This window comes from Gymnoscopelus microlampas (assembly GCF_963454915.1).
Source record: "Gymnoscopelus microlampas genome assembly, chromosome: 20".
Classification (NCBI taxonomy): Eukaryota; Metazoa; Chordata; class Actinopteri; order Myctophiformes; family Myctophidae; genus Gymnoscopelus; species Gymnoscopelus microlampas.
The window spans coordinates 21,965,593-21,979,157 of record NC_139957.1 but is presented as its reverse complement, the minus strand read 5'-3'; the positions used below and the strand labels follow the sequence as shown (position 1 = coordinate 21,979,157).

Here is a 13,565-nt window from a genome sequence, read left to right as displayed (position 1 = left end):
GATTTGAACCCGGTCACTACTCCTCTTTTGTGCTTCACGCAACTTTAAACATGAAACCGGGCCTGGGGACAAATATGGCGCACTTGTGTTTCTCTTAGTTCAATAAGAAAAATGTTTGATATTTTGATATCAAATTGTGATAATTTGTTTAACAAGCTTCTGAAACCACCTCACTCCTGTGAGAAAATCTGCTAAACGCCTGTCCAACTCCTGTCCGACTCAACAATTTTGCTGTTGTAGATCTTAAAGTGGCCAGTTGGTGTCTCCCTCTCCCCAACCACCCTACTCCATCTGCTCTTTTTCAATGAAACATTGAACTGTCACTCTCTGGTTTGACTGACATCCTTTGATGTGGTGTCCTGAACTCATTTCCAGTGCTTTGGTCAAACAGACTCCAAATGAAGCCATATAGGGTTTCTTTATTATTTTGCAACAACACCCAGAGCAGTGATTTTACATTTTATTAAAAAACAAAACATGCATGGTTTGAGGAGTTCACTGCATTGAACATAGAAGCTTATATTTAAACATATTTAAACATTGAAGCAAAGTTTGTATTTAAACTCTCCCATTAATAAATCTCTCTCTTTTTCCAGGGCCTGAAGAGTTCTGAGAGCCAGTGTTGAGTGTCGACGTCAGTCCCGGAGCCTCATCTCTCCCGGGCCTTACCTGACGACCCCACCCCCATCCCCACCCCACCCTCCCCCGCATAGCCACTGTCCTGTACCCCTGCCATCGGACCACGCACACAGCCTCACTCCTGAGGACACATACACACACTTGAACACCTCACCGCTGTCCCTCGGCCAATCAAGATGATTACTTCAGAGCTGCCTGTCCTGCAGTGAGTAATGCATTTTCTGGACTCTGGGCTGATGTTTTCCTTCAAATTCCATGTGTTTTATGGCAATGTGTCCCTAAAATGTGTATATATATACATATATATATATAAACATATATAGATATAGATTTAGATAATATTGTATGCTAGCTCTCTATTTGCAGCTATGGTCCTTTATTTCAGTTTTGTAAATGTAGATCATTGGTTCTCAGAGTAGGGCCCGGGGACCCCTAGAGGTCCCCCCTAGAGGCCCTTGAAAATGTGTGCAAATCTTTGAATATATGTATTTTTAAGCGAACAGTTGTAACTCAAATCTTTGCTTCTGGGGGTCCCTGGAACAAAATATTTTGAGATGGGGGTTCGCGGCCAAACACATATCATTTTGGGGGCCCTTGACATGAAAAAGTTTGAGAACCACTGATGTAGATAGTGTGAGATTATTTTGTGGAACATTCCTGCCTCTGGAAAAGGCCCTTAACCACTCTCGATTCCATTTCGTTTTTGAGTAACTGATTTCCAACATGATTTACTGGAGAAAACCTGCTAGAAAGATTGAATGTGCATTTGATGTCTCAATGTTTAACATTAAAACACATGTGTGGTGTCACTCTCGCTATCTCAGGGACTCGTCCAATGAGTCGGGGGCAACTGACGCGGTGAGCTTGAGCATGAGTATGAGCGAGATCGAAGACCCAGAGGCTAAAGGCAAGAAGAAGAGAGGGAGGCCTGGAAAGCAAGCCCCGGTACGAACTTGTGTGTGTGTGTGTGTGTGTACGACACGCATGTGTCATTGTGCCCAAGACTGCTTTCCTTCCTGGTTTCTTCTGTATTATCCAATACTCATTCATTTGCCCTTTCCCCCCTCTCTTCTCAGGCAGCCAATAAGAAGCCTCGGAAGGCTCCAGTCGATAAGAGTGTAGGAGTGGCCAGAGGGAGGGGAAAAGCCAATGGCGTGGCTCAGCATAATGGGGAGGGTGGGGATCCTGTCACGTTGTTTGAGGTGGTCAAACTGGGCAAGAGTGCCATGCAGGTAGGCACACACATAAACACAAGTGCACACACACACGCACACACGCACGCACGCACGCACGCACGCACGCACGCACGCACGCACGCACGCACGCACGCACGCACGCACGCACACACACACACACACACACACACACACACACACACACACACAGTCACAGGGCTGTTTTCACTAACAATGTGAATTGTTTAAGTACATTTACTCAAGTACTGTACATAAGTACAATTTTGAGCTACTATTACTTTATTGGAGTATTTCCAATTTCCAATCCAATACTTTTAATTCTACTCCACTACATCTCAGAGGCAAATTTTGTACTTTTACTCCAGTACAATTATTTGAAAACTTTAGTTACTTTACTTTTAGTCATTTTTTTATTCCGGACTTTTACTTGTAACAGAGTACTTCTACATTGCAGTATTGATACTTTTACTTAAGTAAAACATTTGAGTACTTTTTCCACCAGTGGTTGTCATTGCAATGAGAGGTATTCAGTTAGGAATGAGGTGCAGAGTATCCATTAGCACCACTCAAGTGGCAATAATAATGGTAAAGAACACCCTCGAGTGTATCATGATTTCAGCATGACTGGAAAGCCTAGTTTGATCAATCTTAATGCTTGCCCAGAACTACCTGTTGTATAGTATAAAATACCATCATAAGCCTTAGGGCTCCAATGTGTACTCTGTGCTTTGAATGTCTTAAGCTGTATTCTCTTGTAATTTTGTCACTGGTGACATCTGTCTTATATTTCATATTAACCAGCTTTCAAACGTTCTGAAAATGACTTCAATTAAACTTAACTAAAAACTGCAATCACCTTGTTTTGTCTGTTATAGCAGAACTGACCATGTCCCTAAATATGAAAATGGCACAAATCAAATCAATCGATGCATTTTCGTCTTGTCAGAATCGGCCTTTGTTTGAATTTATAAACTGGCTTTTCACTTTAAAGGGGTCATCGTCGCTCTTTGTCATGTATGCCATATCACGTTGTGCTAGCTGCTTCTTGTGGATAATTAGAGCCTCATATAGCACAGAGGGAGAGGTGTGCTTAACTGTGCCTCTATATTAATTTGCATGTGCTTTTCTCCACAGTCTGTGGTGGATGACTGGATTGAGTCATACAAACAGGACAGAGACATCGCTCTGCTGGACCTCATCAACTTCTTCATCCAGTGCTCCGGATGCAAGGGTGAGCTGACTTAATGACATTGTGGTAATGGCAGTTTGGTCTTTGAGCGAGGGAGGCCAACCGGTGACTCTAAAGGATGCTGTTTCAATCTCCGGCACCGACAAGAGGGTGTACTTCTGCTGTAAACTGGTGACTGGGTGGCTGTTATAAGCAGTTTAAGCACTGTGAATCTATACACGGTACTGCACGTGTGTGTGTCTCTGATCACTGGTGTTGTTGCTGTTTTCTAATTAGGTACGGTGCGGATCGAGATGTTCAGGAACATGCAGAACGCCGAGATCATCCGTAAGATGACGGAGGAGTTTGACGAGGTTAGCTGCTTGATTCACTCTGTCCACTTCAACAGTTGGTAGTGTGAGTGAGTACTACTGCTAGGACAATTAGGCTTCATCCGCATTTTAATGACTGATCTGGAATCAGTCAGGGTAGCGAAACAGAAAAGGCGGCAGAGAGCGATAACATGGCATGAACTCCAGGTGCGTAATTCATGCACTAAACGGGCACCCCCAAAACTGTATTGTTGATGCATATGCACACCTGATTAGGTGAAGGTTACAGCAGAGATGATTTAAAAATAGATTTTTTTTTGTAATTAACTAAATCAATTAGTCTCATTAACCACTTAACCCATTAAGACCTGAGGCCGCTTCTAAACATTTTCTAAATCCTAACAGTTTTTCGGAAAAATATATAAAAAAAATATTTTCACGATTTTTCAAAAATAGCAGATCTACAAGTTCATAGTGCGGCACTCGGTGCCGCGCTATGAGCTTGTATATCTGCTATTTTTGAATAGCCAAAGAAACCTAAAGTGACACAGATGCGTTCCAGGTATTAATGGGTTAAGCCCTAATTTGTGTTTGTGTTGCACAAAAATAACGCTAGGTGCTAGGTGTTGTGAGCTTGTAGATCAGCTATTTTCACATTTTTTTAAATACATTTCACAGATGACTGAGTACTTGGTATGAATGAATATTCGTTTTTTATTCAACTGGTTGATCGATTAGTTTTTATAAATGATTAGTTTGACTAAATGCTGCAACCCCTATTTACACATCTTGTTTCAACTTTCACACTTATGAGCATTTTTCATGCCACTTTTCCACTCTGTTCTACAGGACAGTGGGGACTACCCTCTGACCATGCCTGGACCCCTGTGGAAGAAGTTCCGCTACAACTTCTGCGAGTTCATCTGTGTCCTAATTCGTCAGTGTCAGTACAGCATCATCTACGACGAGTACATGATGGATACAGTCATCTCTCTACTCACCGGGCTGTCTGACTCCCAGGTCCGAGCCTTCAGACACACTTCCACGCTGGCAGGTAACCAAAGAAAACTCAGAGAATCATTTCTGTGTAAGGTGGAGATCACACTGAGATGCAACGCTACAGGTTCAGACGACTTAAAAAATGCATTGGCAAAACATTGCATTAGGCAAACACCGTGGTACGCCTGTGGAGTGGGCCTGCATGTGTAACTGGGTGATCAAATAATGAATCGCAGAGAAACAATAGTTGGATTAATATTGCATCCAATATTGCATTTGCATTTGTCCCACCGTACCTGCAGTGCCACATCTACCGCCAACGGTGCGACTCCACACCTTGCGCTAAAAGGTTTATTATAATATGTTATATTTTAAAGGACGACTTCACCGATTTTCAACCTATTTTCATATAATTGATCCTCACTACTGCTCATGATAACATGGCACCATTTCTGTCTACTTGATCTGTGTCTTAGAGGAGAGCTGTGGACAATTGAGAAGCCTGTCTACCAGTGACATCATCGACAAGTCCATTGATGTGGGTTTTACATTTACTGTGTGTGTGTGTGTGTGTGTGTGTGTGTGTGTGTGTGTGTGTGTGTGTGTGTGTGTGTGTGTGTGTGTGTGTGTGTGTGTGTGTGTGTCCACAGCGATGAAGCTGATGACGGCACTGGTTAATGTGGCGTTGAACCTGAGCATCCACCAGGACAACACCCAGAGACAGTACGAGACAGAGAGGAACAAGATGGCTGGAAAAAGGGCAAACGACAAGCTAGAACTGCTACTACAAAAGAGAAAGGAGGTACAGTGTTTGTTGACTCAGATGGACTTTCAACTGCATGGTTTGGTTGAATGAAAGTTCCCAGAGGTCATTGCATCCACTTAGATCCACCCCCAACATCCTCAATTTGACTTTATGCTATTGTAACCGAGGTACGTTTTTGTGTACAATCTGGTTTCTCTGTGCAGCTCCAAGAAAACCAGGATGAGATTGAAAACATGATGAACTCCATATTCAAGGGGATCTTCGTTCACCGCTACAGGTCTCGCTTCTTAATAATGTCACAATAATTTTGATTCTATTTCCATTGTTTAGTTATATTTGCCATTCAGACGATGAATTATTATATAATTATTATAAATTATATAATTATTTGTCCTCCTGTTGATTTACAGAGATGCGATCGCTGAGATCAGAGCCATCTGTATCGAGGAGATTGGGGTGTGGATGAAAATGTACAGTGACGCCTTCCTCAATGACAGCTACCTGAAATATGTGGGCTGGACACTGCATGACCGGGTGAGCATACATTAAACACACATTTTCTGGGTCATCTTTTCCAATAGAGTACCAGCTCTAAAGACTAGTGTCAATTTAGTAGTGGGGGCCTGAAGTTGAGGGCATTTCTTTGACAAAATCCATTAATATGTGTTCCATGATTTTTATTTTATATACATGTATATATACTTTTTTTTAAAACCAGGAATTGCTCCAGAGAGCGTATTCTATTGAAATGACAAGCTCATGTAGTTGGTGTGAAAGAATATATAAATGCACCATTTACCATTTACCATGCAAAGAAGATAATTTATGTTTGTGTCCATTCATCACTCTCGCTCTGTGTCTCCATACAGCAAGGAGAGGTGCGTCTTAAGTGCCTGAAGGCTTTGCAGAACCTTTACACCAACAGAGAACTGTTCCCCAAACTGGAGCTCTTCACCAACCGCTTCAAGGTAGAACACCACACTTGGTGCTGTTTATTATCTGAGATAACACAAGGGAATGAACAAAACCATTTTATAACAACAAACTAAACATACTTATGCAGAATGCTCACTTCACCACAACTGTAGTCCACTTAACAAAAGGGACGAGTAAAGGTCACATACAAATATTGTGCTACACAAATTATTTGCGAAATACTGTATTGTACCAAATTGCACCTTTATGGATAGTTGGGAAGGGCGTGGGGGGCGGAAAGGTCACACACACCGCAAAGGTCACACACACCTTCGTTTAATGTCACAGGCGAGGCTAATTACATGTTTTATCGCACATTTCACACACAGGCAATTCAAAGGGTTTTACATAAGACATCAAAGGTATAATAACACTTTTGAGGAGAAATGTAGAATGCATTGAATTAAAAAACATTATTCGTTAATTAAAAGCTAAACTACGGAGGATTGTGCAACTTCCCATGGTCTTAATGCTTAATATTATTCCCTAATCTGAAGGCCGTAATGATTTCTAAATGATCTAGTTTTAACATATGTACCTGTGTTTTGTGGGACAGGACCGTATAGTATCCATGACCCTGGATAAGGAGTACGATGTCGCCGTGGAGGCCATCAGACTGGTCACACTTATCCTCCAGTGAGTTGCTTCCTTTAGTCTGAACACTGTTGGGAACTGTTTATATCGTCGCTGTTGGTCAGAAACCTCTTATATCTTTTTATTTTCTTTTTGTAAATGAATGCCCTACGTGATCATACATACTAGAGCGTCTCACAAAAGTACAGATATACAAACTCTAAACGCAGTGTGACCAGTTTGACTCCTGAGACATATACTATTACTTACCTTCAGTATTTCACCTTTATTTTTGGCATTGCACCAGACAATGTTCTTCTTATTTTTATGTTTTCTGAGATACTGGCAGCGTATGGTATGGTATCGTCAATGTATCATGATATTTAGCTAAACGATTTCCGATTGGCCGTTCCAGGGGCAGCGAAGATGCCTTGTCCAATGAAGACTGTGAGAATGTGTACCACCTGGTTTACTCCGCCCACAGACCAGTGGCCGTCGCTGCTGGGGAGTTCCTACACAGGAAGTGAGTCCATCTTGGAAAATGACTTTGTCCAAATCATGTCTAAATCATGTGTTTCAATCTAACTTTTTGTCTCTTTCTGCATTCTCTCTCGTTTACGGTTCTCCATTTCCCTCCTAATTCCCTCAATCTATCCCTCTCTCTCCATTACCCCCCCCCCCCCCCCCTCTCCTCCTCATTCTTTCTTTACCGTTTATCTCAATTTCTGTCCTCCTCCTCCTCCTCTCTCCCTCCTATTCCCTCTGATCAGGCTGTTCAGTCGACATGACCCCCAGGCGGAGGAAGCTCTGGCTAAGCGCAGAGGGAGGAGCAGTCCCAATGGAAACCTCATCCGCATGCTCGTGCTCTTTTTTCTAGAGAGCGAGGTACACGAACACGCGCACACACACACACACACACACACACACACACACACACACACACACACACACACACACACACACACACACACACACACACACACACACACACACACACACACACACACACACACACACACATGCACATGCATGCACACCTCATTACATATGCTTTATGTACACAACTTATCTCATGACTGATTGATTACATATCTACTATATATACCGTAATTTTCGCACTATAAGCCGCACCTGAATATAAGCCGCAGCAGCTAAATTGAATGATTTGTACATATATAAGCCGCACTGGACTATAAGCCGCGGGTGTAAAATCCTTAGATTTAGGAGGTCCCCTAGTGGCCGTTAGCTATAAAAATCCATAGATAAGCCGCACCGTTATATAAGCCGCAGGGTCGAAAAATGGGAAAAAAGTCGCGGCTTATAGTCCGAAATTTACGGTATATTGTTTTATTGTCAGTATCCTAATTGCGATGAATCCGAACTGCATGATTTTCATTGTTCTTTGGTTACACCAATTATTCATACGATAATTAACTAACTTGAGCTTTGAACTTGAACAAGTGCTTGGTACTCCACTTGGTCATTAAAATATAATTCTAATAATTATGCCTCCAAACCAGCACATATGTATGTACTAATTCTTTTTTTTATTGATGTTTTGTGTGTGTGTGTGCGCGTGTGTGCGTGCGTGCGTGTAGCTCCATGAACATGCAGCCTACCTGGTGGACTCATTGTGGGAGAGTTCTCAGGAACTCCTGAAAGACTGGGAGTGTATGACTGAACTCTTGCTAGAGGAGCCTGTACAGGGAGAGGAGGGTAAGATGTGCACATGTGTGTTTGTGTGTGTGTGTGTGTGTGTGTGTGTGTGTGTGTGTACACACACACACACACACACACACACACACACACACACGCATTCAGTTCATCAAAATTCTTCAGGCTGCAACTATATGTAAAACTTAACATCTTGTTTGAAATCCAGAGATGATGCAATGAATTCTGAAACCTTGAAACCTTGCCTTGTGCTCTTTCTCTCCAAATGTTTCCTCACCATCTGCCTCTACTTGTCTTTTTCACTTCTCTCTCTCTCTCCTTTTAATCTCTACAGTGTTGTCAGACAGACAGGAGAGTGCCCTGATAGAGCTGATGGTGTGTACCATACGACAGGCAGCTGAGGCACACCCCCCTGTGGGCAGGGGCACCGGCAAAAGAGTAGGTTGCACGCACACACGCACGCATGATATACAGCTGCTGAAATATATGTATTATCTCATGGATTTCTAATGAGATTCCTGTGTTCTGGATCCTTGACTCAACATTAACCTGTGTGACTTTTGCCCCTCAGGTCCTGACAGCGAAGGAGAGGAAGACCCAGATAGATGATAAGAACAAGCTAACGGAACACTTCATCATGGCTCTGCCCATGCTGCTGTCCAAGGTTAGACCCTTGGACCAACACAGAGCTAGCCACAGGGCCTCTAGTGAGCATGCTGTGGCTTCCAGTGGCTCTGATGAATTGGCTGGCTGGTTGATGGATTGGTGGGCTAATTGGTTGATTGATTGATGTTTTACAACTGTACATTTGGATGAACTATGAGGAGCAGTTCTCTCCCTCACTCTCTTCTGCAGCATTTGCTTGTCTTTACTATTATTCATTCATAGCATCATATGCTAGCTGTGATTTTCTCTTGCAGTTTTCTAAGCAGAATGTTGTAGTCGGATAAAGGGGGTACTACTACAGAAATAAGGGAAAGAGAGTGTTGAAGGGAGACCGACGATGCCACATTTTTGGGTCTGATTACAATTTTGGAGAGTTCTAAGACCACAGATTAAAAGATTATGGTTTGGCCGATATATCGGCCTATATATTGGTTGGGCCCTGGTACTGAAGCCAAAAAGGTTTGAGAACCACTGCTATATTGTATAAGACATAGTGTTATGCGTTCCACTTTTCATTATTTATGGCTTAGAATATATAATTGTTAGGCCACTTGTTTGCATACCAACAAGCATGTTTATGGCTGACGAAACGGCAACCATTCTTGACATTGTAAAACTGAAAGCAGTAGAACACTCATGGTATTGTGTATTCTCAAATAACATCACAGCTGTGATGGTGTACTGCACTCACCTTTGGCTCGTATTTTCAACCAAATGTATTTCACGATAACACACAACCTCAAGTGTTCTAAAGCATAAAATTGTATTAACGGTATTGACCTCAATGTTTATTCAATATATCTGTCTTACCCTCCCTCTATCTGTCTTACCCCACATCTGTTTAACCATCTCACTATCCGTCTTACCCTCCTCTGTGCAGTACCAGGCGGACTCTGAGAAGGTGGCCAATCTCCTGCAGATCCCGACGTTCTTTGACCTGGACGTGTACAGCGCCGGGCGCATGGAGAAACACCTGGACGCCCTGCTGAAGCAGATCCGCCTGGTGGTGGAGAAGCACATCGAGGCGGACGTGCTGGAGGCCTGCAGCAAGACCTACAGCATACTCTGCTCGGAGGAGTACACCATCATGAACCGCGTGGACATCGCCCGCTCGCAGCTCATCGACGAGATGACCGACCGCTTCACCCACTCGGTCGAGGAGCTGCTGCAGGAGGTACCACGGGGGAGGGGGAGAGAGAGATAGGATGGGGGTGTGGTGTGTTATGGGTATTTGAGGATGCGTGAAGTTGTGTGTGAAACCTTGCGTGGCTTATTGCTTTTCTTACAATTATGGCAACATGAAAATCATAGACATACGTCCCAATTAAAACAGTTCTTAATAATTCACTACAAGAACAACTTCTACAAGAAAGTAGATCCCGGCAACCAGGAAGTGTCTTCCTGACAGAGACGAGTGTCTGTTTACTGGGTGCATTTCTCCTTTCCGACATGTCGCCTTTCCGACGTTGACGAACCCTATACCTAACCCAAACCCTAACCTTAACCGCACGCGGAAGCCACTAGTCGGAGTGGTGCGATGTCGGAATGGAAGGAGCACCCCCTGTTTACTCCAGCCAGTGTGTTAGTCAACTTTTCCCAAACAAACCTTAACTGTTTGCTCAATCTCATTGTATCTAAGATATCTAAGATATTCGATAGAAATTCAATAGTAAAAAAAAAAGAAGCCATATTTAGCTACTACTTCTGTCACTGTGAACGTTGCATGTAAACTGCTAGCCTAGCTACTTAGCATTCCAGCACAGATGGTTTGCGAGGGATGCGCTTGTTTTCCTTACAAGCCCCGCCCGAAGCCCCTCAGTCACTCGCAGTCCTACACGGTAACACGGGCGGTGCTTTAAAGCCCCGCACAGCTGGGGCTTGTAAGGAAAACAAGCGCTCCCCTTCCCTCGCTCAGTTACAGATACGCTGGATCACTGTATTGTAGAAACAAATCACGCACCTGTGTATGCCTCACATTCACCTATTCACACACTGACAGCAACCATGCAAGGCTCCAACCCTCAGTGTCTTGCTCAAGAACACAGACGGTCTACCTCATGAGCCACTGTCGCCCTTTTGAGATGATGTGCAACTCTGGCATTGCAATGGTGTTTTTGATTATCCAGTCAGCTACTGGCATGCCCAAAGTGGTTTGGAATGATGGGTTTGGAACAGGATTCAAGTCAGTTAATGTATTTTATCTTTCTAACATGGGTGTGTATGTGCGTATATATGTAACTGGTGTTTCTGTGTCTTGCATCAGGCTGAGGAGGCGGATGATGATGACATCTACAATGTTCTGTCTACACTCAAGAGACTTACGGCCTTCCACAAGTCAGTCTCTCATTGCCTCTTTATTTCCCTCCATACATCATTTAACCCTCTTATTCATCCATCCACCCTCTCATCTGCCCACACGTCTTCACATCCACCCAATCTAGATCTTGAAATTTGAAAATTTGTTTAAAGCTGCAATCTAAGTATTTATGTCCTAGCCGGGATTAGAACCCAGTGTCCCGCGTGAGGGACGGTATTTCTACTGCTCAGCTTGGACAGAATGCCTGCTTGGACTGGGGAGATATTACGCTTTGAGCTTCAGGCGCAACCTCTTGTCAACTAGTAGTGGTCCTACGGAAGAGCAGGGAGACCACCTCCAACCACTGCATTTGTGTTAGTTATATTGTATTAACATACTCTATTAACTTTTGTATGTATTGTATTAACAGACACTAAAATTAGGATGCACAATTTAGGCTGGCATCGGCTGATATTGAATTGAAATGTAATGGCGATAAAAACGGTATGAGCAAAATAATGCCAATATTTTAAAACAGTTGTTTATTTTATATTATTTATGTTTGAATGTGAAGCTGTAAAGCCTTTTGTGATGATTGAAGCAAGCAGTGTTTCCTGTGGAAGCGTTCAAAAGGGTCTACCTATAGAAAAAATAAAAGCAAACAAGTTAAAAAAATGTCAAGTAAAAAGAAATGTTGCATCTTTACTACATTTAAGTTGTTTGAAGCAATTATGTTCATTCAATTCAAACCTTTATTCATTCTCAAATAATAATTATTGATGTCCTCACATCAGCACAATTTGCGTTGAAATTTTCTTAGCAGTTTTCTTTTAACTTACATACAGTGGTTTGATCATCTATAACTGAGTTCTATATCTCCATTTGTCCATCCATTCATGAACTCAAACAAATATTTTAAAAAGTGCCCAATTTAACGTGTACATTTAGAACTGAAATACGTTATCCTCCCGTTGTCTCAGTGCCCATGACCTGACGCGGTGGGACCTGTTTGGAAACTGCTACCGGCTACTGAAGGCGGGCATCGAGCAGGGCTCCATGCCAGAGCAGATAGCCGTCCAGGCCCTTCAGTGTTCCCATTACTCCATCCTCTGGCAGCTGGTCAAGATCACAGAAGGAGCCCCCAGCAAGGTGCAGGATCTGGCGCGCGCACACACACACACACACACACACACACACACACACACACACACACACACACACACACACACACACACACACACACACACACACACACACACACACACACACACACACACACACACACCTAATCCCAGGGTTATAATCAAACCTAGGCTAAGCACTATGTACACAGTCAAATCCTGATTAACCCTTTAAAACCATCTCAAAATATTTTGTTCTAGGGACGCCCAGATGCAAAGATTTGAGTTAAAATGTTACATTTGACACAATATATATTCAAAGATTTGGACATATTTTCACGATTTTTCAAAAATAGCAGATCTACAAGCTCATAGCTTGTAGATCTGCTATTTTTGAATAGCCAAAGTGTAAAGTAATGCTTTTTAGCTCAAATCTAAAAGTGACACAGATGCGTCAAAGGTCTTAATGGGTTAATTGAACTCTGACGAGTGTACAAATGAAACCATGAGGACTTTACTGTGTATAAAAATGGATGGAGCCCGCACACCGGCTTTACTGTGTAGAACATGTTCCCCGGGGACCTCTTTTTGTAATCTAGTGCTGCTGAACAGATGCCTGGGGAAACCATAGGTCTGTGGTTTGTTGTGAATCTTGTTGCCAGGAGGTTCTTGAAACCCCATTTGACGTTTCTGATGTATGAAACAGCCAAGGCACTGGCAGTGATATAATTGATGTACAGAGAAAGCTTAGAAACAGACACGTGTCTTGTTTTCTTTGGTACTCAAAGACTGAATTCAAGATATATCAGGACATAGTGATAACATAACATCCAGCCCCAGCTGTGATAATATTACCTCTATAGTTACAGCTGCAATAAGACATTTTTGACCACTAGAGGGCAGCAAGTAATAACACCATATATTTTAACTGGATAAAGATTTAGAAAACAAGACCAAGAGTCTAATATTGGCATGATCTCCTTGTCCAATCATTACCTATCGATAGCAAGTTGTTAGGTGTGCAGTTTATCAACGAAGCTGCACAAATCGCAACGTGCTGTTCAGTAACAAAGCCCCACTATACAACAGATTAACTAGCCACGTGTGGCCATGTCGACCCGTGTGGTGGCGGCCTATGTTTCCTTTGGCAAGATGGAAAT

At 42.8% G+C, this 13,565-nt stretch overlaps 1 protein-coding gene across 1 annotated transcript in view; it reads left to right on the top strand.

The window, feature by feature from the left end:
• stag1a (STAG1 cohesin complex component a) overlaps positions 1-13,565 on the top strand; it is a 62,542-nt gene that overhangs the window by 34,699 nt on the left and 14,278 nt on the right. Inside the window, exons 2-20 of the mRNA XM_084045771.1 lie at positions 597-844; positions 1,464-1,584; positions 1,716-1,871; positions 2,970-3,066; positions 3,301-3,377; positions 4,185-4,389; positions 4,985-5,136; positions 5,304-5,377; positions 5,511-5,634; positions 5,970-6,068; positions 6,632-6,711; positions 7,064-7,171; positions 7,419-7,533; positions 8,247-8,364; positions 8,657-8,760; positions 8,894-8,986; positions 9,869-10,162; positions 11,252-11,322; positions 12,265-12,433. Coding sequence (XP_083901897.1) covers positions 816-844; positions 1,464-1,584; positions 1,716-1,871; positions 2,970-3,066; positions 3,301-3,377; positions 4,185-4,389; positions 4,985-5,136; positions 5,304-5,377; positions 5,511-5,634; positions 5,970-6,068; positions 6,632-6,711; positions 7,064-7,171; positions 7,419-7,533; positions 8,247-8,364; positions 8,657-8,760; positions 8,894-8,986; positions 9,869-10,162; positions 11,252-11,322; positions 12,265-12,433 — 2,286 coding nt within the window. The 5' untranslated portion in view covers positions 597-815. The remainder of the gene's footprint in view (positions 1-596; positions 845-1,463; positions 1,585-1,715; positions 1,872-2,969; positions 3,067-3,300; positions 3,378-4,184; positions 4,390-4,984; positions 5,137-5,303; positions 5,378-5,510; positions 5,635-5,969; positions 6,069-6,631; positions 6,712-7,063; positions 7,172-7,418; positions 7,534-8,246; positions 8,365-8,656; positions 8,761-8,893; positions 8,987-9,868; positions 10,163-11,251; positions 11,323-12,264; positions 12,434-13,565) is intronic.